Source organism: Camellia sinensis, chromosome 12 (genome assembly GCF_055761805.1).
Source record: "Camellia sinensis isolate YWXY chromosome 12, ASM5576180v1, whole genome shotgun sequence".
Taxonomy (NCBI): Eukaryota; Viridiplantae; Streptophyta; class Magnoliopsida; order Ericales; family Theaceae; genus Camellia; species Camellia sinensis.
In genome coordinates this window covers 50,253,150-50,276,684 of record NC_138972.1, presented here as the reverse complement: position 1 = coordinate 50,276,684, position 23,535 = coordinate 50,253,150, and the positions used below count along the sequence as shown (strand labels likewise).

At 34.9% G+C, this 23,535-nt stretch overlaps 1 protein-coding gene across 1 annotated transcript in view; it reads left to right on the top strand.

The window, feature by feature from the left end:
• LOC114306065 (disease resistance protein UNI) overlaps nucleotides 1-23,535 on the top strand; it is a 66,849-nt gene that overhangs the window by 41,578 nt on the left and 1,736 nt on the right. Inside the window, exons 3-4 of the mRNA XM_082898502.1 lie at nucleotides 7,575-10,462; nucleotides 14,338-14,871. Coding sequence (XP_082754628.1) covers nucleotides 7,604-10,462; nucleotides 14,338-14,871 — 3,393 coding nt within the window. The 5' untranslated portion in view covers nucleotides 7,575-7,603. The remainder of the gene's footprint in view (nucleotides 1-7,574; nucleotides 10,463-14,337; nucleotides 14,872-23,535) is intronic.

Below are 23,535 nucleotides of genomic sequence, written 5' to 3'. Positions count from 1 at the left end.
AATTTAGTCCCCTAACCAAAGTTCGTCAATAGACGCCATTATGTCAAGGGTAAACGTGTAATTGTTGATATCAAATGAAAAAAATCACATATTTTAAAGATTAAAAGTGTAACTTTTTATGTGGATTTTCACATTTTTTTTTGATTTATCACTAACTTTATCAGGCTCTATTAATGGATTAGATTGGGAAAATAAATTTGATGTAGAACAAGTGGTTGCAAATTTCTTGAGGCAGCTAGACAAACACAAGCCAAGGAAATCGAATTATTGACCAAGGATGAAATGATAGTTTTAAACAAGTTTTACTTGGATACCAAGAATTTTTCTTGATGACCAACAATTATCCTAATTAGTTAATTTATTGTGATACTTGGTCTCCAAGTATTCTTATTGACCAAGACTAGTGTTATCTTAGGTTATTATTTTCTTATATTTTCCTATACTTGCTCTGCAAGTATTCTTGTAGACCAAGACTAGTACTACCCTAGTTAATCAGTTCTTTTTATATTACTTGGTCTCCAAGTATGCTTGATGACCAAGACCTTATCTAGTATAAATAGTTATATAAATCAATATAATTTCCAAGTTACTCTATTTTCCTTGTGGATTCCAGGGTTTCTTTCTTGTGGATTCAAGAATCTTAGTCTACTAGAACGATATCTAGTTTCATGCGTATTTCGCTGTGTCAAGTGGTATTAGAGCAAGGATTTTCCTAGCTCAATGGCACAAGACAAAGATGTACACACAAACCCCACTGATGGTGATCGTGGGGTCGCTGCTTTGTGGAAAGCATTTGAGAGACAACAACGGTAATTGGATGAGATTTGTGACATGATTAAGGGATTGACTCTCAACACCAACAACACACCACCAACGGTTGATCGAGCACAGGCTAAGGGAGCTGCCCAAGGCCAACCAATTAGCCGAGACATAGTTCGAGCTAGAGGAATTGCCCGAGGCCACCTTGTCCAATCCAACTTGAGGCTGGTATCAATCAGACAGTGAAGGGTTTGACCTAGAGGTTGAGGAGGAGTATGGAGGTCGACAACCAAGGAGATAGCAACAATAAATCGATGACTACCAGTTGAAAATTGATATTCCCCAATTCAATGAAAATCTACATATTGAAGATTTCTTGGGTTGGATCTCCGAAGCTGAACGGTTCTTCAAGATGATAAAGGTTTCAGAGTCAAAGATGGTGAAATAGTTGCATACAAATTGAAGGGAGGTGCTACAATTTGGTGGGACCAATTACAAAGAACTAGGCATCAACAAAGAAATAACCCAATTCAGACTTGGTGGTGGATGAAGAAACTTCTCATAGACAGATTTCTACCACCAGACTATGAGCAATAGTTGTTATAACTTTATCAAAATTGCTCACAAGGGTCCAAATCTGTATTTGACTACACTCTCGAGTTTTCTTGAATTTCATATCGTAACAATCTGGATGAGAGAAGATGAGTAGCCAGATATCTCAGTGGGTTGAAGCAAACTATTCAAGAGAAAATTAGTTTGGTAATTTTGTGGACTATGAAGGAAGAACACAACATGGCTCTCAAAGTCCAGTTGTTGGAGTGCAAGCCAACATATTCGAGGTATCAACAAACAACTACGAATTTTTCTTTTCTTACCACTGAAAGGGAAAAGGAGGTCCAGACGTCAAATGCTACAAACCAACCCAAGGGTGCTAATGGCGGAAGCAACAACTAGATGACAAGTTCCATGGTTAGAGAAGCTGCCAAAAACCCTAAGCCTTATGCTAGGCCGACAACAGACAAGTGTTATAGGTGTGGCAAACTTGGCCACCGTTCTAATGTTTGCCTAGAGCAAAGGCCAGTCAACCCAGTGGAAGAAGATGATAACTTTGGAGCTGATGAGAGCAGAGAAGGTGATGATTATGATCCATATGATGGGGCTAAGCTCACCATAGAGGATGGAGAATGAGTAAACTGTGTGGTCCAATGAGTTTTATTCACACCAAAGGCGGAGGATTTTAATCAGGGCCAAAATATTTTTCGATCGTGTTGTTTAGCCAACCGAAAAGTATGTGATTTGATCGTTGACAGTGGAAGTTGCGAGAACTTTGCTGCGAAGAGATTGGTGGAAAACTTAAAACTACAAACTGAACCACATCTCAATCTTTACAACATCGGTTGGATCAACAAAGGCTCGACAACAAAGGTAACTGAAACTTGTTGAGTTCCTATTTCCATTGGCAAGCATTATAAAGAAGATGTTTTTTATGATGTGATTGATATGGATGCTAGTTATAAACTCTTGGGTAGACCTTGGCAATTTGATGTAGATGTCAGATTTAAGGGTCGGAACAACACCTATTTGTTTATATGGGGGACTTATAAAATTGTTATAGCTTATTCAACACAACAAATAGTGTCCAAAGCACCTAAACTAGAGAGACAATCTTTTCAAATCATCGTTAGTTTAGAGGCTAAGTTTATGATAGATCTTAAAACTTCAGAAGAGATTTATATGATGCTTGTTAAAAATCTAATGGAGGAAGGAAAGAAGAAAGCAGTGTTAACCATTTCTTAAGGATTTTAAAGAGCTCGCCATTGATGAACTACCCAATGAGCTACCACCGATGAGGGATATCCAACATCAAATTGATTTTGTGCTAGGAGCAAGTTTGCCGAATTACTGCACTATATGATGAACCCCAAGGAGAATAGGATTTTGAGGTAGAAAGTTGAAGAGTTGCTACAAAAAGGGCATATTCATGAAAGTTTGAGCCCATGTGCCGTTCTAGCTCTTTTGACACCAAAGAAAGATGGAAGTTGGTAGATGTGTGTTGACAGTCGAGCTATTAACAAAATCACCATCAAGTACAGATTTCCTATTCCACGTCTGAATGATATGCTTGATATGCCTGAAGGTTCAAAGTGGTTCTCAAAGATTGACTTACGAAGCAGGTATCACCAAATTCAAATCCGATCGGGAGATGAATGGAAGACAACATTCAAACCAAGGATGGCCTCTACGAGTGGTTGGTTATTCCATTCGGACTTTTGAATGGTCCTAGTACTTTCATGCGGTTTATGAATCGGGGATTGAAGTCATTTACTAGAAAATTTGTAGTTGTTTATTTTGATGATATCTTGATTTATAGCAAATCTGAAAGGGACCATATCGAGCATTTGCGGCAAGTGCTAATAGTTTTGCAGGAGAATAAGTTGTTTGTTAACCTCAAGAAGTGCAGTTTCATGACAAGTAGTGTATTGTTCCTGGGGTATGTGGTTAGTTTAGAAGGTATTCATGTGGATAGAGAAAAAGATCAAGCCATTTGAGAGTGGCAAACGCCAAAAACTGTTAGTAATGTTCGAAGCTTTCATGGGTTGGCTACATTCTACCTTCGATTTATCTGCAATTTTAGTTCAATCACAATGCCAATTATAGAATGCATGAAGATGGGAAAGTTCTTTTGGGGAGAAGATGCTGAGAAGAGCTTTGCTTTGATTAAAAAGAAGCTTTTCTTCGCACCAGTATTAGCTCTACCTAGCTTCAAAAAGATTTTTGAAGTAAAGTGTGATGCTAGCGGTGTAGGAATTGGAGCAGTTCTTTCACAAGAAAAGAGACGGGTGGCTTTCTTTAGTGAAAAACTGAGTGAAGCCCGACAAAAGTGGAGTACCTATGACCAAGAGTTTTATGCAGTGGTGAGAGCTTTCAAGCATTGGGAACATTACCTAATGTAGCGGGAGTTTGTCCTATACACAAATCATCAAGCATTGAAGTTCCTTAACAATCAGAAGCACCTAAGCAACATGTGTGTCAGATGGTCTACATTTCTTCGGAAGTTTCCTTTCACTATCTGGCACAAGTCAAGAACTTTGAATCGGGGTTGCAAATGCGTTGAGTCATCGTGCAAATTTGCTAGTTACAGTGACCCATGAGATCGTGGCATTTGAGTTCTTGAAGGAGCTTTACCTAAAAGATGAAGACTTTCGAGAGATATGTGATAAATGTAAAGAGAATAAACTTATCAATGATTTTCATGTCACTAGGGGATATTTATTCAAGGAAAATCGTCTTTTCATTCCCAAGACATCTCTTCTGGAAAAGCTAATTTGAGACCTACATGGAGGAGGATTGAGCGGGCGCTTGGGTAGAGACAAGACCATAGCAACCTTAGAGGAACGTCACTTTTGGCCTCAATTGTAGTGAGACGTTGGGAATTTTGTAAGGAAGTGCTACACATGTCAGATATCCAAAGGCTAATCTCAAAATACTGGTCTTTATATGTCTTTACCTATTCCTAACAATATCTGGGAAAACTTGTCTATGAATTTCGTGTTGGGACTCCCTCGTACCGAACGAGAAGTATATTCTATATTTGGGGTTGTTGATAGGTTTTCTAATATGGCACATCTCATTTCTTGTTGAAAGACTTCTGACACATCCAATGAGGCTCGATTGTTTTTTTCGAGAGGTTGTTCGCTTGCATGGAGTACCTCAATCTATTACTTCCGATCGTGATGCGAAGTTCCTTAGCCATTTTTGGGTGACTCTATGGAAGACATTCGATACTTCATTAAATCGAAGCTCTACTGCACATCCACAGATAGATTGTCAGACCGAGGTGACTAACAAAACTTTGGGAAACTTGGTTTGAAGCATATGTGAAGCTGAATTTTCTTACAACAATGTGGTTCCAGTGCCACTGGAAAGTCACCATTCTCTGTGGTATATGTGACACCTCCAAGGAATGCAGTTGATTTGGTTCGTCTACTAAGAAGTCCGAAAGTATGTGTTGTAGCAGAGGCCATGGCTAAACAAGCTCAAGCAATGCAAGATGATGTGAGATAGAAACTAGAAGAAACCAATGCAAGGTACAAAGAAGCAGCTGACAAGCGCAGGCATACCAAGGTGTTCAAAGAAGGAGATTCAATAATGGTGTTCTTGTGCAAAGACAGATTTCTAATGGGTACATGCAACAAACTAAAGCCAAGGAAGTATGGTCCATACAAGATTTTGAAGAAGATCAATGACAATACCTATGTGATTGATTTGCCTGGAGATTGGAAGATTTCCAAGACTTTCAATGTTTCTAATCTTTTTGAGTATCATGCAGACGAGTCTTTCTGCCCAGATTTGAACTCAAGGTCGAGTTCTCTCCAAGTAGAGGGAGCTAATGTAGAATAAATGATAGTTTTAAACAAGTTAGACAAACACAAGCCAAGGAAATCAAATTATTGACCAAGGATAAAATGATAGTTTTAAACAAGTTTTACTTGGTTACCAAGAATTTTTCTTGGTGACCAAGGATTATCCTAATTAGTAACTTTATTGTAATACTTGGCCTCCAAGTATTTTGATTGACCAAGATTAGTATTATCTTAGTTTATTATTTTCTTATATTTTTCTATACTTTGGTCTCCAAGTATTCTTGTTGACCAAGACTAGTACTACCCTAGTTAATTAGTTCTTTTTATATTACTTGGTCTCCAAGTATGCATGGTGACCAAGTCTTTATCTAGTATACATAGTTATGTAAGCCTAGAGGCAAAGGCATTTTCCATCAATATAATTTTCAAGTTACTTTATTTTCCTTGTGGATTCCAGGGTTTCTTTCTTGTGGATTCAAAAGTCTTCGTCTACAACCTAGTTTCGTGTGTATTTTGTTGTGTCAAAACTGAAACACTTTTTATATATTGAAAACTAAATTGAAGCAATTTAAACATTGGGACTACATTTAAATACATTTTATACATTGCGAACCAAATTGACAAAATACGTCCCATATTTTAAGATATATATAACGCAGTGGGTAAAAGGATTCAAACCATACCTTGTGTGATAGAATCCGAAACGAGAACCTTGTGGGTAAATCACATGCTTCTTTAATCATGAACTAAGAATCCCCAGCAGTGGGGTGATACCACAGTATAAGTATCACCCACTCTAATCACAGTGCAAAGGCTTGATCGTTTTTCATATGGGAGAGAGTTAGAGAGGGAGAGTATGAAAACAAATGTTATGGGTAAAATCAACATAACGTATTTGATATCAATATATTCAAATATATAATCAGAAATATAACCATATATCAATCCATCCATATCTCCTAAGGATAGGATAGATGTAGATAGATAAAGGGTTATCCTAACAAATAGGATAATCAGGAAAAATCAAATTCAAATTACATAGGTAATTTGAATGAGCCATGGGTCATGCCACATGGGCGCCCAAATTCGGGTCCAATATCTAGCCCAATTTCCAACACGTACAATAGCAACTGTTGTGCGGCTGATGAGCCTCATTTCAAGGGCCATTTCAATAATATAAACCGTTCACATTTTAGGATACATTGAGAAGAGTATACCTACCAAAAATTAAAGTGATAGCATATCGATAGACCTTTTATCGAGTTGCATTTGTACATAATTTTTTTTTTATTTCAAATTAGATTTACCATTTATTTATTTAGATACAAATGCAATTCGATGAATGGACTATCGATGTCCGATTAATTTGATTTTCTGTAGATATATTCTACTCGATTTACACTAAAAAGTAAATTATTCGAATTATCGAAATGAGACCCAAAATGATGTCCATCGACTGCACAACAATAGTTGTTGTGCCTCCCAATTCCCAAAATGGCACAAATATCATATTATGGACACCAAAAATGTAATTAACCCAAATATATTTGTTGTGTGTGTGTTTGGAATTGGTTGTTTTAACGTATTTTTTGTTGACTTTTTTAGTTTATAGTGAACTTTTCAATTTCTTTTTTATTAGAATATTTACACTCTTAAATTTTACTCAGCTATATAGACCTAAAGTTAAAAATAAAAATTTTGAAAAAAAAATCCACTAAGATAAAAAAAAAAAAGTTACTTTTTTTTTTCGAATTTTGTCTTTTTAATTGTTTATTTATGTACATTCTCCTATACTAGATTAGACTGAGTTAATAATTAATATTTTATACACAAATTTAAATAAATAAATAAATAAAGACCACCGAATGCAAAATATAAAAAAATAAAAAAAATCCAAAATATAAATTTGAATTTTTAAAATTGTATCTTGAGAAATTCTACTATACACGCCCTTAAAAGGGGTATACAATATACACCTGTAATTATGCTATTTTCTTCTTTAGGTATAATTAATTTTCTTTTTTAGTATACACGCCCTTAAAAGGGGTGTACAATATATCCTCGTAGTTATGCTATTTTCTTCTTTAGTTATAACCAATTTTCTTTTTTAGTTATGACATTATTTTAGGTATAACTCATGAGATCTTTGGTCATACCTCATGCGATATTTGGTTATGACTTTTTTAGGTATCACGTGAGGTATGACCAAAAACAAGAAAATACAAGCTGTTTTTTTTTGTTTTTTTTTTATTTTTTTTAATTATCACTCAAAAAGTAAGGAATTATATCATTTTTTTCCTTTAATTATAAGCTGCATATCGTGTACCATAGTCTTTGCCCCTAAATTAACATTACGATTACAATTACAATTACTTGCTTTGGTTTGTGGATATGTTCTGGATTTTCATCTTGTATTTGCTTGTTGATTTCTTTTACTTTGAATCAAAACAGCTTCAGCAGTAGGAGAAGAAGAAGTTTAAATGGCTGAGGGAATTGGTTATGCCATTTTGGGAAAAATAGGAGAAAACTTGGTTGATCCAATTGGACGTCAATTTGGTTATCTGTTTTGCTTCAACAGAAACATTCAGAATCTTCAAACTCAACATGATGTCCTAAAAGCGACTAGAGAAGGGGTTCAGCTAGGGGTGAATGAAGCACGCAATAATGTGAGAATCGTTGAACCTCTCGTTGAGGCATGGCTGATTAATGCAAATAACAAAATTGCAGAGGCAGAGACAACTATTGAATCGAAGGCCCCAGTTGAGAAGGGATGTTTGAAAGGGTGGTGTTGGCCCCGTTACTCACTGAGTAGAAAAGCCGCGAAAATAACTCAAGATCTTGTCCATCTTCATACTGAGGGCATCAAGTACACTCAGTTGTCCCACAGTCCACCACCACCATCCATCCAATCTCTACCCTCGACAGGATTCAAGGGGTTTGAGTCTCGAAATTTGATTGTGAAGCAAATCATCGAGGCTCTGAAGGATGACGAGATCAACTTGGTTGGGGTATGCGGGATGGGGGGAGTGGGCAAGACAACAATGGTCAAACATGTTGCCAAAGGAGTGGAAGAGGAGAAACTCTTTAATGAAGTTGCAATGGCAGTTGTCAGCCAAGAGCCAAATTTGAAACAGGTTCAAAGTTGTATTGCAGGCATGTTGGGTCTCGAACTTCATGACTGGGAGAGCCCGATAGCAAGAGCAAGTCTCCTGCGCAAGAGACTTCTGCTAGACAATAAGAAAATTCTAGTCATATTGGATGACATTTGGGAAGAATTTGAACTAGAGGAGTTGGGATTTCCTTTGGAAGGAGGCAGCAACAAGAGTTGTAAGATCCTTTTCACTTCACGAAATCGAAATCTATGGAAAGGAATACCAAATAAAAGGTATATCCAACTTGAAGTCCTAGTGGGTGAAGAACCATGGCATCTTTTTAGAGAGAAGGTAGGCGATTGTGCTGACAACCTTGATCTGCTACCACTAGCAAAACAGATTGTAAATGAATGTGGAGGTTTACCACTTGCCCTCGTAACTATCGGAAGGGCTCTTACAAACGAAACCGACCAACATCATTGGAATAATGCGCTTGAACAACTAAGAACCCCCTGTTCAGAAAGTTTGTCGTCAGAAGTGCCTGCAACAGTGTATCAAGCTCTATATTTTAGTTACAATTTTCTAAAAGATGAGAGAGCCAAGAAGTTGTTTCTGCTCTGTTGCTTGTTTCGAGAAGACGCTGAAATTCGTATTGAAGAATTGGTTAGATATGGAATCGGATTGCGGTGGTTTGAAGGCATCGACAAAGTGGATGAAGTAAGAGATCGAGTGCATGTCTTAGTTGATCAACTTAGAAGTTGTTATTTATTGTTGGATGTTGATCGCGAGCCACGAATAGAGTTGCTAATAAAAATGCATGATGTAGTGCGCAATGTCGCCATATCAATTGCGGCTAAAGATAAGCATGGTTTTATGATAATCCATGGTGCCAAATCGAGAAAGTGGCCAAAGAAGGCGACATATGAGCTTAACACTTCCATTTCGGTGATATCAAATAAAATTGTAGACTTTCCAGGAGGATTGAAATGCTCAAAACTTGAGTTTTTACTAATACATTGTTGGAATAGTTCACTAAAAATACCAAGCAATTTTTTTGAGGGCATGGGAGAACTCAAAGTTTTGGACCTGGCAATCACGAATGACATCTCGTTATTGCCGTCGTCACTGCAATTCTTGAGCAACCTGTTGACATTGCATCTTGATCAATGTCAGAAGTTCAATAATATATCTGTAATTGGAAAGCTATTGAATCTGGAAATTCTCAGCTTTCGTGATTCCTTCATTGAGGAGTTACCTGAGGAAATAGGAGGACTGGTTAATTTAAAGTTGTTAGATCTGACAAGATGTGATAAACTTAAAAGAATAATACCTAGGGTCATATCAGCCCTAGTCCAATTACAAGAGTTGTACATGGGTGGCTGCGAAATCATTTGGGAACGAGAAGGCAAGGAAGGAGGAGAAAATGCGAGCTTAAGAGAGTTGGAATCCTTGTCCAATTTGAATACTTTAGAGATTAATATAAAAGATGTCGTGTGTTTGCCAAGAATCCCATTGTTTAGCAAATTGACAAAATACTCAATTTTGATAGGTTATGGAGCCAACCGCACTTTTGTTGAAAAATACATAACAAGGGTCCGAAAGCTTTTGAGTCTCAGACTTCGTGACACGTGTACTATCCCGTTAGAATGTGGTGGGATCAATTCGTTGTTAAGGAGTAGTGCAGTTGTATGGTTAACAGGGGAGGGTTCGGAGGATGCAGTGCAAGAGTTGTTTCGAGAGGGAGTTGAAGGACTCCAACACTTGAAGAACCTAGCAATTGAAGATTGTGCTACACCAGAATGTTTTGTCAATACAATGGAATGGGTCCCGCGTACACCTAATGCTATTCCTCCTATTTTTCCTATCTTGGAGAAATTGGAGCTCAATGATTTACCCAATTTAAGAAAGATATGTCACTGCCAATTTCCAACCGGCTCTTTTGGAAAACTAGAACGTCTTGAAATCAAGAATTGTGATAGAATGGAAGAAGTTATTTTGAAGGAAAAAGGACAAGATGATGCAACAAACAAGATGGAGTTTCCAGCGTTAGAATCCATGACTTTGTTCAATCTACCAATGCTCATTGGTTTTTGCAGAGGGATTGACGAGATTGAGTTCCCTCAATTGAAGAAATTGAGTCTTGAGAATCTACCACAACTCAAGTGGCTCTTCCTCAATAGCAGTAATCCGTTTTCAGAGTCAATGGAAAACCACAATGCTACCTTCCTATCTCTTTTCCCCCACAAGGTATGTCCACAAGTCTTTCTTTTCTTATAAGGTCTTCTCTCTCTTTCTTTCGTTCTTTCTTAATTTTTTTCTATAAGAAAAAGTAATCATTCTATTCTTATTATGGGGACAAGGTTCTGAATCCATGGAAGCATCTCAGTTATTCTTTGCAAAACTTTGATTTTTCCACTTTGACATAGTTTCTTCGTTCTAATAAGATTTGCTGTAAATAATTTTTTTAAAAAAATGTGAAAATTGAAATCTAGGGAGAGAAAAAAAAAAAAAAAAAAAAAGAAAAAAAAAAAAGAGAGAGAGTTAATACTGTGTCATAAAATGTGATTATACAATAAAAGATCTAAATTTCTATAGGGAAACTCGGATCAGTATTACTAAATATGAAATAAACTTCATGTGTGATTTTTCCTTTCCCATTTTCAAATAATTAATATGGTATATTTAGAACCATAAATATGGATATGACATGTTAAAATCATGCTCACATGACAATTAAAAAAAAATCCAAAAAAATATGAATAAATTACATCTTTGTAGTCTAATTGATGATAAAAATATCTTTTATATTAGTAATTACTCTCTTATCAATTGACCAATTTTTTTTTTTTTTTTTTTTTTTTACATTTATCTATATCAATTATATCAGTTTACTCCTCTCAATTAAAATTTGTAACATCTAACTCTCCTCGTCTACTAATTTTTTTTCAATTTGGACTTTTATGATGAAAATACCCTATCATCAATAGGATAAATTGCATTTTACTCTCTTGAACTATCACCTAATCTCACTTAACCCCTTCAACTAAACAATAATACATTTATCACTTCAAATTATAAATTTATATCAATGTAAATATTTTGTTAAGAATATGTTTCTTAAATACATTAAAATTTGACATGTGACTTATACATGACATCTCAAATGGAATGCCTAAAATAACATTATCAGTTTGTTTGGTTTAGTTTTAAAAAACTATTTTTGAGTTTTTTTTTTTTAATTTTTCATATTGTTTTTCTTTTGTCTTTAATGAATTTTTTTTAGTTTTAATTAGAACTTTTTTATTTTTAGGTACATCTATTCTAGATGCATCTAAAAAGGAAATATTTATGAAAAATCTATTAAAAAAATTAACTAAAGACAAAAAAATACAAAAATATACCAGTTTTTTTCATCTTTAGTGAATTTTTTAAAAATATTTCACAAATATTTACTTTTAAGTCATCTAAAAATTTAAATTTCCTTTCTAAAGTATGAAAAAAAAAAATTTAAAAAAACTAAAAAATTGTATTTTAGCTTAAAAATTAAACAATTTTTGCAGGGGTAAAACAAATTGTAGTTTTTTTCAAAAAAAAAAATTAAAAATTTTTTTTAAAGGGGGTTAAGTGTTAAAACTTTTAGTTCAAGTACAATAGATGAGGGGGTAAAATGTAATTTTCCCAATAAATATTTATAAATGTGTATATATATTATTGCATAAAAATATTAACTATTTATTTTTTACATTATATATTTATGTTTTATTATATCGATAAGGAATCAGTTTTTACATTATAAATATTCAAGAAAAAATTCAAAAAAAAAAATTATCTTACCAATATTGTGTTGATACATAAAAATATAATATATAAAAAAGTGGGTCAATTCACTTCAATTTCATGTAGTGTGGCCTATGTGTGCATAACCCCTTTGTCATTGGGAACTAATTCTTTGTGGTTTGTGGACCAAAGTGTAAGCTGAAAGGCTAAAATACATTTGTACATAAGTAACGGCATTGTCCAAACCACAAGTATTTCGTAAGTGTTTTATAAGGCAAAATTCACTTCAATATTTCTTGTGTTTTACTCTATTTGTGATTTACCTCTTACATCCTGGAATGTGTTTCACACTTGTTAATGTCTTTCATATGTAACCGTACACTTTAATTCACAAATTATAACAATTAGGTTATTTTCAAATGACAGGAGGTAAGTCACACAGAGTAAACCACAAGAGTAAAGTGAAATTTACTTTAAAAAAATGTAGTTTACAAACTAGAAGGAGTTATATGTTTATTTGTAAATGACAGAGGGTAAACCAGACATAGAGTAAACCAAGTAGTAAACTGAGGTTTGTCTAAAGAAATATTTATTTCACAAATTACAAAGAACTATCTGTTTATTCCAAATATTAAAAAGATAAATCGCACTTAAAGTAAATCTAAGAGTAAAGTGAAATTTGCCTAAAAAAATAGGACCATCATAATATTATTAAAATTATTAAAATAATGTGTTTTATATATAAAAGAATACTAGAATAACGTAGTTTACAATAATTGTTCCTCAAATTACCGAAACAGCTTAAACTTATCTCATGTGTGATAAAAGTAGCCAGGTAGAAGAAAGCATGACTGAATATTCTACACAAGTCATCAAAGAATAGGCAACCGTTTCTTAGAAATATTAACCATTCACCAAGGACGGATCTAGGGGGCGGGTTGTGGCGGTCGCACTCCAATTTTTTTTAAAAGTTAGAGTAAATTATTAATAAGTCTTAATAGTTAAAATTATTTTTATTAAGTTTTATTGAAAATAAATTTTAATAAAATTGCTATTAAAAATAATTTTTTGTGATAATTTTTTACATGTCGCTAAAATATGATAATTAGTGACTTTTTTTCTGGCTTTTATAAATTGTAGCTAAAACTTACAATTAGTCATATTTTTCTGTAATGAATTTTTCAAACTGTACTGAAAGTTGAAAATTAACGAAATTGTTTTGTGACAATTTTTAAACTGTTGCTGAAAATTGACAATTAGTGACATTTTTTTTAATAGTGTTCGATAAAAAAACGCCATGAATTATCACAGAATCTAATGAACAATGAGTTTACCTATTAAAACTTACACGTAATTTTCCTGAATATATATATATATATATATATATATATATTGTACTATTCATTAGTAAGATAATTATAAATTGAAGTACTTTGCACTTTCAATAGTTTGCACCTTCCAAATTATTTACATTACAAAATTTTAAAAATAGTTTTTAAATTGAGTTTTATCAAATATTGATCTATTCTATTTGTTATATGTATTGTTTATTATATTTCTATATTGTATAAAGTTTCTTGTATTCTTTTATTTGTTTATATTTGTAACTATTCTTGTTTTCTGTTCATATGTCATTTTTTTTTTAAATCACACTTTAATTTGCTTATATATATATATATATATATATATCTTATTTTACATTTATTTTTGTTTGTTCATTCTCTAGAAATAAGAATATTGTCTGGAAATAAAAATATTATCGATTTCAACATGACATTCTTAAAATAAGTTAATAAAATTTAATATTGCTTATTGAAATGGATTATGATTATACTCAAAAAAACATACATTTTCAATTATAATTTATTTTCAAAACTAAACTACGTAATAAGATGGAAGATGATTTCATATTTATTGAGAAAGATATTAATTAAGGTTTTGATGTCGAGTTTAACATAGATATTTTTATATATATATTATAAAAAGTGGCGACATAGTAATAGTTAATATTTTGTTAAATTAATGCAAACAAGAAATATGTCTAACTCTATTTTTATTCTCAATTATGTTAACAAAGAATGTCCAATTAATAGTAATATTATTTATTTATTGTGCTGGTATAAATCAAAATTTAAAATTTTATAATATTTTTTTTGATGAAAAGTTACATATGTTTCCCCCCTCCAAAACTCAAATCCTAGATCTGTCCCTGCCACTCACTTTGTTTAGAAATGAGCGAAGATCTTTAGAAAAGGTGAATCATAGAAGTTGAATGCTCTAATGACACTAGAGCAGTAAATCTCCTTCTTAAACATTTCATATTAATGCAATTGTTTGTTTTTCAGGTTGCATTCCCTAGCTTGGAGGAATTGGTACTCCATGGACTTCAGAACATGAATGAAATATGGTGCAATCAACTTCAAACCGGCTCGTTCAACAAACTAATTACACTGTTTGTCTCAAATTGTGGCAGTTTGAGAAATATGTTCTCTCCTTTTATGGCTAGACATCTTGTGCATCTAAAAAGGCTAGCCGTAATTAAATGCTCGATGATGGAAGAAGTAGTTGCAAATGAGGAAGATGGAGGAAGGATAAACAGAACACCATTGCCCAAATTGGAGTATTTGGTACTCAAAGATCTACCAGAGCTCAAGAGTTTTTGCCACGTTACTCACGATTGGGATTTGCCATTGGTAGATGACGTCACTATCCTTAATTGCCCTAAAATGAAGGCCTTCTCTCCTGGAGTCATATGCACCCCAAAGTTGCAACGTGTATTTGTGAAGGAGGGAAAGTACAAGTGGTCCCCAGGCAAAGAAGGAGAAGACTGGCTATGGATAAACGACCTCAATCAAACCATACTGCACCTAATTGAAAAGGTATGTTGTTTATATAAATATTTTTGTTTCTCTCTCTCTCTCTTTCTCTTTCTTCCATTAAGTGCATAAGCCACATTTTAACGTCCAAATATCCAAAAAGGAAAACAAGCTCCAGACAATTGAGAAATAAGTCCTTTAAAACTATCAAACCATGATTCTTCCAAAAATTAAAATTTTGTTTACTATACTGCTAAATTCGCAATTAAAAGAAGCATCAAAGTAATATATTTGAAGTACATTTTACATAAAATTTTCTTCCATTCAATTATAAAATTTGAAAGATCAAAAGTTCGTTCTTTCTAAAGCGTGAAAGTTTCTCTTAGGTTGTGTTTGTATCATAGATTTAGGTAGGAATTTAGAAAATAAAAGGGAAATGTTGAGTAAAATATGAATGACATATAGTTACATGTCACATACTTTTTTCCTTTCTCTTTAAAAGCTCTATACAAATCCATGATCCATACATAGTTTTCAAAATTCACAAAATTAGAATTCATTGTATAGGGTTATTTATTCTTGAGCTTTTACTATATCACTTGTGAATTGTGAATATTAAAACTAATATTTTAATTTCTAATTAATGGTAGTACACCTCAAGTGGAACCAACAATTTACTCTCTTCTGTTTGCTTTCCAACTAATACGCCATCATACATAAGCCATAAGATCTATTTATAATAAAAGCATCTACGTTACATATCTGTGAGTACGAGTATCGGTTGTTGATGCCTAGACAAGTACAAGACTTTTTAAATCTTAAATCTTAAGATATTGTGATATATATTCAAAAGTTACGAGGACATGTAACATACACATATCTATATCTACATTCATATTATATAAATTTATTAGATGATATGAGTAAATTATTTAGAAATATACTTAAAATTAAGTAAGATATAAAAAAAATATAAATTTCTATCTCTCAACCATGTGAGAGTAGGCAAATATATATATATATATATATATTAGCAAATGTGAGCTTCTTCCTCTTCAAACATCATATAAAAATTAGAGGATACTAGTGTTTAAATTGGATACAGGTGTTGGACATATATCCAACACCCATATTCTTCTCATATCTAATAAACATGAATATTATAGGAGAAATAAAAGGGTGTATCTAACATTGAAAAGGATCACTTGAGACCTTGAGACATTTTAGTGAATATACAAAATATCATATTAAATCTTAACAACCAGAGTGAGTAAAACATTACAAATAAACAATAGATTTAATAATTAAAGCATACTTCATGTAGGGGAGAGGTTCTTAAGAAAAAAGAAATAAATGAAAGTGGATGATTAACCTAAAGTTTTTTTTATTATATAATTCTAAACAAATTCAAGGGTTTCGAAAGGAAAATATATAATACAATACCTAGAAATAAATTTCCTCCACTAATCAGGAATGCTAGTCCAAGATAAGAGTAATATTGGTCCAACAAATTTCTAATTTTCATCATTATGTACACAAACTACTTTTAATCTCTCACACATCCCTTATGAGAGGGGGGGGGGGGAATCGAGTATAAGAAGCTTAAATTAGAGTGTTGTTAGCCAAAATTTAATTAAGGTCAATTGATAGAAGCCAATCGACAGACAAAATTCAATTTTTACAAAACAAAACAGATCAAGCTTGTGGTTGAGTTTTATGCCTTAAACTGATTAGGGGTTTCTTTGGAGGAAATTAAGTAAAGAAGAAATATAGAGAAACAAATGAACTGAATTTGTGTTAATCAAATGAAATTATCACTTGCCACAAATCACATGAACTTAAACAAGAACAAACATTCGAGAAATACATTGGTCAACAGAGAAATAATAACAAATTATCACTGATCTACTCCTAAAATGATGAGTGACTACTCCTAGATAGAAACTACTCCAAGAATTCATGTTGCGTGAGTTGTGTTGGATATCTTCTTTGTATCTCTCTTGGCTTATTTATAGGCTCGACCACATGTGTGAGAGAGAGAGAGAGAATCTAAACTCAAGATTTCCTTAATAGGCTATGATTTTCTCATCAGGCCATGATTCCTCAACATCATCCATGTCTCATGTTTGACCACTTTCCTAATTCCTCCATATTCTTCACAAATCTAGCAACCAAATTAATAATAACAATAATAACAAAATTGATAAAGATAATAAAATATGGTCATAATCACTTAAAAAGATAATTTATGGTATAAATCGACGGCCACAATAAGATTAGATTTGACAACAATCAATAGGCCATAATCGATAGAAAAATAAATTATGATGTCAGTAATGCCCTTTCATTTAAGATAAAAGTAAATTTTACCTTAAATGATATAAAAGAAAAAATCTGGGCTAATCCAAAATATTGGCTAGTACTAATTAGCCATGTAAAGACGAGGACCACTGTCAATTATGTTGGGCTTCTGTTCCATGTAAGGAGTGGCGTACGTGAAAGCCATTGGAAGTCAAAGAAAGCTGGAAAATGAAGAAAAGAATGCAACTGCAGATTTGAGCTGGAGATCTTCAGTCGAGCTATCCTATTATAGGGTAATTGTGTTGGTGGTTGCTATCAATGTGGTCGGTGGCTCGTCAATGGCTAGTCGGTAGGCAAGCTTAACTTTATGCTTTCCGATTTGTGTATAAATAGAGGTAGATAGAGTAGACAAGTGAGTGGGGAAACCAAAAGAGCAAAATGAGAGACTAAGATTGGCCTTCTGTGTGAAAGAGGGTGCTCCCTCAGTGTGAGAGGGATAAGTGTTCCCTTCTCCTCCATTGTAATCTTTGTATTCTGTCCATCTATAGTGAAATTTGGTTACTCTCCCGTAGAGGTAGGCATTGAGCCAAACCAAGTTAAATTTGTTTGTCTCCTTTATGTGTGTAAGTTGTTTGGTGCATGAATGTATACTCTAGACGTATGCAAGGTTTGAGGTCAAGGGTTCAAAACAGCCAGGCTGCGTTCTGGAAAATATTTTTTTTGTAAAGGATGACACGGTGTTGACATAGCAGATGACGTTAGCATATCCGATCCAGGAGGGACCCAACGCAGATTCGACCCAGATAACATTAGTTGGATCCAATCCAGAAGGGACCCAAACCAGATCTGGCCTAAGAAGGGTCTATGGGTGATGATGTCATTGCTGACACAGTAGGCTAACGTAATGCTAACGTGGAGATGATGTCAGCAGAAGGAATATTTCAAGAGAAAATTAAATATTCCCTGGTGGTTCTAGAAATTGCAGGAGGGCCCAGTTTTTTAGAAATTACAATTTTACCCCAGGTGTTGGGGAGTATTTTCAGTGAGGCCCCCAGAAGTGCAACAATAGTTAGTCCTAGCGAAATGGACCGTTCCGGACATAACCGCAGTGTTAGAATGGTGAAATTCTGAACGGTTTTTAAAGATTACCAAAAGTATGAGTTTGTCATCTTCAATAACTAAAAGGAGGTTGTCAGATGTTGTGAAATGCTACGGATTCACTAAAGAGATCAGAATGGCAAGTTTCTAATCGGATTGGACAGACAGATGCAAATAGAGAGATAGATCATTGGAGACCAAAGGAGATCATGCTTGATCAAGTGGTGGAGCAAGGGAGATCATGATTGGTCAAGGACAATCAGAAGATTGTATATGATTATCTCAGGATTAACAATGTCTAGAAAAGTTTTGTCAAAAAGGCACCTATAATGTCTAAGGAGACTGGTTCGTAAGTAGGACCAATTGAGACCCAATCAGTCTTTCTTGGAAACTTTCCCGGTTATTGAGTCCAGGTTATCAGGAGATCTGGTTCAATCAGGAGAAGATCACTTTATCGGTAGACAGATGATTGGCAACCAATACAGGCTCAGGGGAATGTTGTGGCAGTTGGAGCTACTATCAAACAAGAATACGAGTAGTACTAGTGGTATGTGAACGTGGAAGAGCAACAGCTGCAGAAGTGCACACACAAGGCACAGAAGCACATAGCTATGAGCATAGATGGGTGCGCAGGAGTATCGTACAACGTGCAGACGAACAACAGTGCAAGAGTATGCAATAAAGTCGTACAGAGGTGTAGTGTGTAGGATTTTGGCCTGGAAGCAAGAACCAGCTCACAAAAGAAAGCTCTAGACAGAGAAATTAAGACGGATAAGACACGACAGTGCGCACCCAGTGAGAGGCAAATCTCTTGATTTGTCTTGGATTTGGTTTGTGGCAATGATGTCACGACGGGCATCTAGAGAGTTTGGGTGGAGTCACCTCAATAGGGAAACCGTATGTATTTTATTGGATGATGCAAGTACCTGGTGATAGAGGTGGAAGCCATGCAGGATTATGTATGGCGGTTAAAGACATTTCAAGCAGGAGGTGTAGTGTCACTCCAAATGCTTGATGAAATGGAGGTGTGTTTGTACAATGGCATTGTATCACCCATATAGGTAATGGGGGTGATAAATTTTGTTCACCAATTGGAAGCCAATTAGAAGCCAATTTGAAGACCCTTCAGATTTAGAAGTTCTCATTTCATTTGGAGACTCTCGAGTCAGTTGAAGAACTTCACAATTCATTGGGATCTCTCTAGGAGATAGAGAGAATGGGTATTGGCACAGTACACTATGAAGATTTGGCATGTATGATATGTCCAAATAGTAGTACTTTATTGGCATTAGCCTCTGTGGAGGCATTAGAGATCCTTCATGGATCATTGTTGAAATACCTGCATATGGTGAAGCCTTGGTGTCCACATTTGTCAATTTGAAAGAGAAGTTATGGCAATCTACTTCAGATCTTGGTGGAGCTTTGGCGTTCTTTTTTGCAATGTCTATTGGAGACATTGTTTTGGGGTCTTTCACAAATTATTGGCGACTTCTTTGGAGTTGTGTTTTGTTGAGATTCACTATCACATTTGGGATCTATGATCGTGTTTGATTAGATCCATTGGTGCTTCTAGTTTGTAAGACTTGATCGTTTCTTCCTCGTGATATTCATTTTTGCAATCTGTTCCATATTCGAAGACATCAACTATTAGCGGTCTGAGTGACAATTCAGACTCTGTGTGTTTGCTTCTGTGGAAGCAGTGTGATCGTTGTTGTTCGTTGAAGATTGAAGGTGATTTTGAATCTTATGTTTTGGGATCTATCCATCAATCTGCCATTGGATTTGGAGGTGATAGATCATATGTTGACTCGGTGGAGTCAATGGGGACTGTTAGAATTGTGCACCTATAGTGCATGCGCCTTTGGGCAATTTTGGCAGCTGTAAAGATGGTGTATCATCTTGTGTCTGCCAGTTGGAATTGTAGTTGAAGGAATCTAGAGTTTGCTCGACACTTTAGACTTTTTAGCTCTTGGCTTGTTCGTCTGAAGTTTGTTCTGATACTTCCGAACTGGTTAGAGTCTAACTGCATCCACGATCCAGTTTTTATTTGGTGGAGAACTTGCTTCGGTTCTTAGAGTATTTGTTGGCTCTCGTGATTAGTTCGAGCTTGAAGATAGCAGTTTTGTGTTCGATGGTAGATCGAACTAGAAGTTTATGGTACCACTTTTGAAGTTACTTTGATGGAGAATGTGAATCATCTCTTGTTTAGTCTCCTTAACATTGGTTCAAGCGGATTTGCTCACAATGTTTTTGTTTTTTTTTTTTTTGTTTTTTTTGAGTTGTCAAGTATAACTTGTTTGGCACTTGTGGAAATCAAAATTTGGCACCATGGTGTAGCTTGAGTTGTAGAAAATCGAAAGAGCTAGCTCGATTGGTTCCGCATGTTTTGTGCATTGGCTCAATATTTTTTTGAGCAATGGAATCTGCTATATTCTTTGGAAAAGCGCTCGTGTTTTGTACAGCATATGGCATTCAATTTTGACTGAATGGTTGGTTTTGGTTCCGTGGCGACAAATGCACCTCTTGATGAGACAGAGTAGTTACGGATCTCTCAGGCAAGCTCAAGCGTAGGAGGAAAGATAAAGCCACGATGAGCACTTAAAGAATATGGGTGCGGTTACTATGCTAGGTATTGCATAGTTGGTGACTTGTACAGACCTGTTGAAACTGCTTTGGTAGAAGGAGCTACTGTCAGCCGTCAGTCTGGTAGTACAAGTGAGAGATGCACAGGTGAAGTTCATTACTGAACTGGAGATCAGGGATTGCAAAGGGCACATACAACAAACGTGTAGAAATGCTGGGGGTTGTTCAGAAGTGCAAAAGACAAATGCTGATAGTTCAAATGGAAGCTCCAAGCAAAAAAAATAGGAAACGTTGACCAGGAAAATGAAGAGTTTTCTGTTGTTCCAATTTTGACCATACAAAGTGGTGCATGGCAAGTTAGTGACATTTCAGAGAAGAGCTATAGTGTCACAGAGCCCTCAAGGGAGTATGGGGCATCCCAGGCAATGGGTGCAGGCCTAGGCATCCAATTAGGGGGTGCCAGATATTTTGATCACGCATGTTCAAGCATGGTAGGCAAAGACACTCGTGACAGGAAAGAATGGAAAAGATGTGTGAGATAAAGCAAGGGCTCTCTTCAAGAGAGAATGAAAGAATGGTGTGAGTTGAGTTGAGTTGAGGATGTTGGATTCCCTACACCTCTAGTATCTCTGTATTTTTCTGGTGTTTTGTCTCTAGCTTCTACCATGGACACCTAGATGAGGGGGTGCCAAGTATTTTTTGTGAGGGGGTGCAGGCGTCTCAGTGTGGAAATGTAGACTATGCTAGTTTTGGACGTGACAGGATTTGCAGCAGGTTTTGTTGCAGATACGACACATCACCCCACATGAGTAGAAAGGGGTGATTGTTGGGTTTCTGCTCCATGTAAGGAGCGGCACATGCGGAAGCCATTGGAAGTCAAAGAAAGTTGCAAAATGAAGAAAAGAATGCAACTGCAGATTTGAGCTGGAGATCTTTAGCTGAGCTATCCTATTATAGGGTGATTGTGTTGGTGACTGCCATCAATGTTGTCAAAGGCTCATCAGTAAGCAAGCTTGACTTTAAGCTCTCCAATTTTTGTATAAATAGAGGTAGAGAGAGCAAACAAGTGAGGGCGGAAACCAAGAGAGAAAAATGAGAGAATAAAAGAGATTGACCCTCTGTGTGAGAAGGTGATCCCTCGGTGTGAGAGGGTGAGTTGAGTGTGAGTTGAGCGAGGATGAGTGTTCCCTCCTCCATTGTAATCTTTGTGTTCTCTCCATCTATAGTGAAATTTGGTTACTCTTCGACGTAGGCATTGAGCCAAACCACGTTAAATTTGTTTGTCTTATTTATGTGCATGGGTTGTTTGGTGCATGAAAGTATACTCTAGACATCCTGGATGGGATCACTAGATCCCAACAAATTGATGGGTACTCACCTTTGGCTCTGTCGAATAACAAGATAAAGAGTCACATCCCTTATTTTTTCAAATAAAACCATTCTTTGTTAGCCATGTTTTAGCTAATCAAAGAGAATTCATTACAAATAACATTTTCCAACCATTTTTGTTTTTCAAACCATGTCATGAAGCTTAATTTTTTGTGTGATCCACTAATTCAAAGTGGATGTTGGATTCCAAACTCACATAATTGAATGTCATGAAAAATTCATAAACTTTGACACTTTCAAAAATGTCAGCAAATTCACATTCAACAAACGTGGATTGCTCATAATTTTCAATCATCTTTGGCCTAAAATCATGCCCCCAAGTGAATCTTCATCACTATTTTGTGATTAATTCTCAATATTTTATGAGGGGTTGTTTTTCTATTTTGGCCACTAATGGCTTATCACTCTTTGCCATGTTTCGCTAAAAATATGCCCTCCCGAATGAACTTTCATCATCATTTTATGATGTATTTTAATATTTTTTTGAGAAATTGAGTTGTTCTTCTTTTTTAGCCATTAATGGCTCGCCACTCATTGTCATGTTTGGCAAAAAATCATGCCTCACAAGTAAATTTTCACCATCATTTTGTGATGTATTTTTATATTTTTTTAGAGAATGGGTTGTTCTTCTTTTTTGACCATTAATAGCTTATGAAAACCTTCCTTAGTCATTTCATCTTTATGACTTGGTTCTCTAAAAATAGATATATCAACCTTCCGAGCCACATATCGTGCCTCCTCATGAATAATTAGCTCTCTAAAAGTACGTGCATTAACCTCAAGAGTCCCATATCTTGGCACTTCATAAATAATTGGCTTTCTAAAAATTGGTATATTAACCTCTCAAGCCACATTATTTTCATACTTTAATTTTTTATTAGCCATTATGCTTTCTAATTTTTTCCTCCAATATCGAATTTCTTCATCAATTAGGAAAATTTAGCCTTCAAGTTGATGAATTTTTTCATCAAAGTAATTTAAATCTCTTTGCGCCAAATAATACAGAGATGATGAAATTATTTAAAATATTTGTCTATAAAGAAAATTAATTTTTTCTTTTAGGGCCAAAGTTTCACTCTCCCACACTAATAAATTTTATTCTCACAACGCCGAATCATTCTTTCCACATCATTTGTCATGCCATTATGTTGGCAATAAATGGTAGAACCACCACCATAACACTACCAATCTTTAGACATGAAATATGAGGTATTCCACTGATAATTTGTATCTGTGGGAACACTGCCACTCCATTGGCAGTTTGCATCCACAAGTGCACACGATGTAAACATGCCACTTGAAGGCATGATTCCATAGACATCAGTCTACTTCTTCATTCCCATAACTCCAAATTAG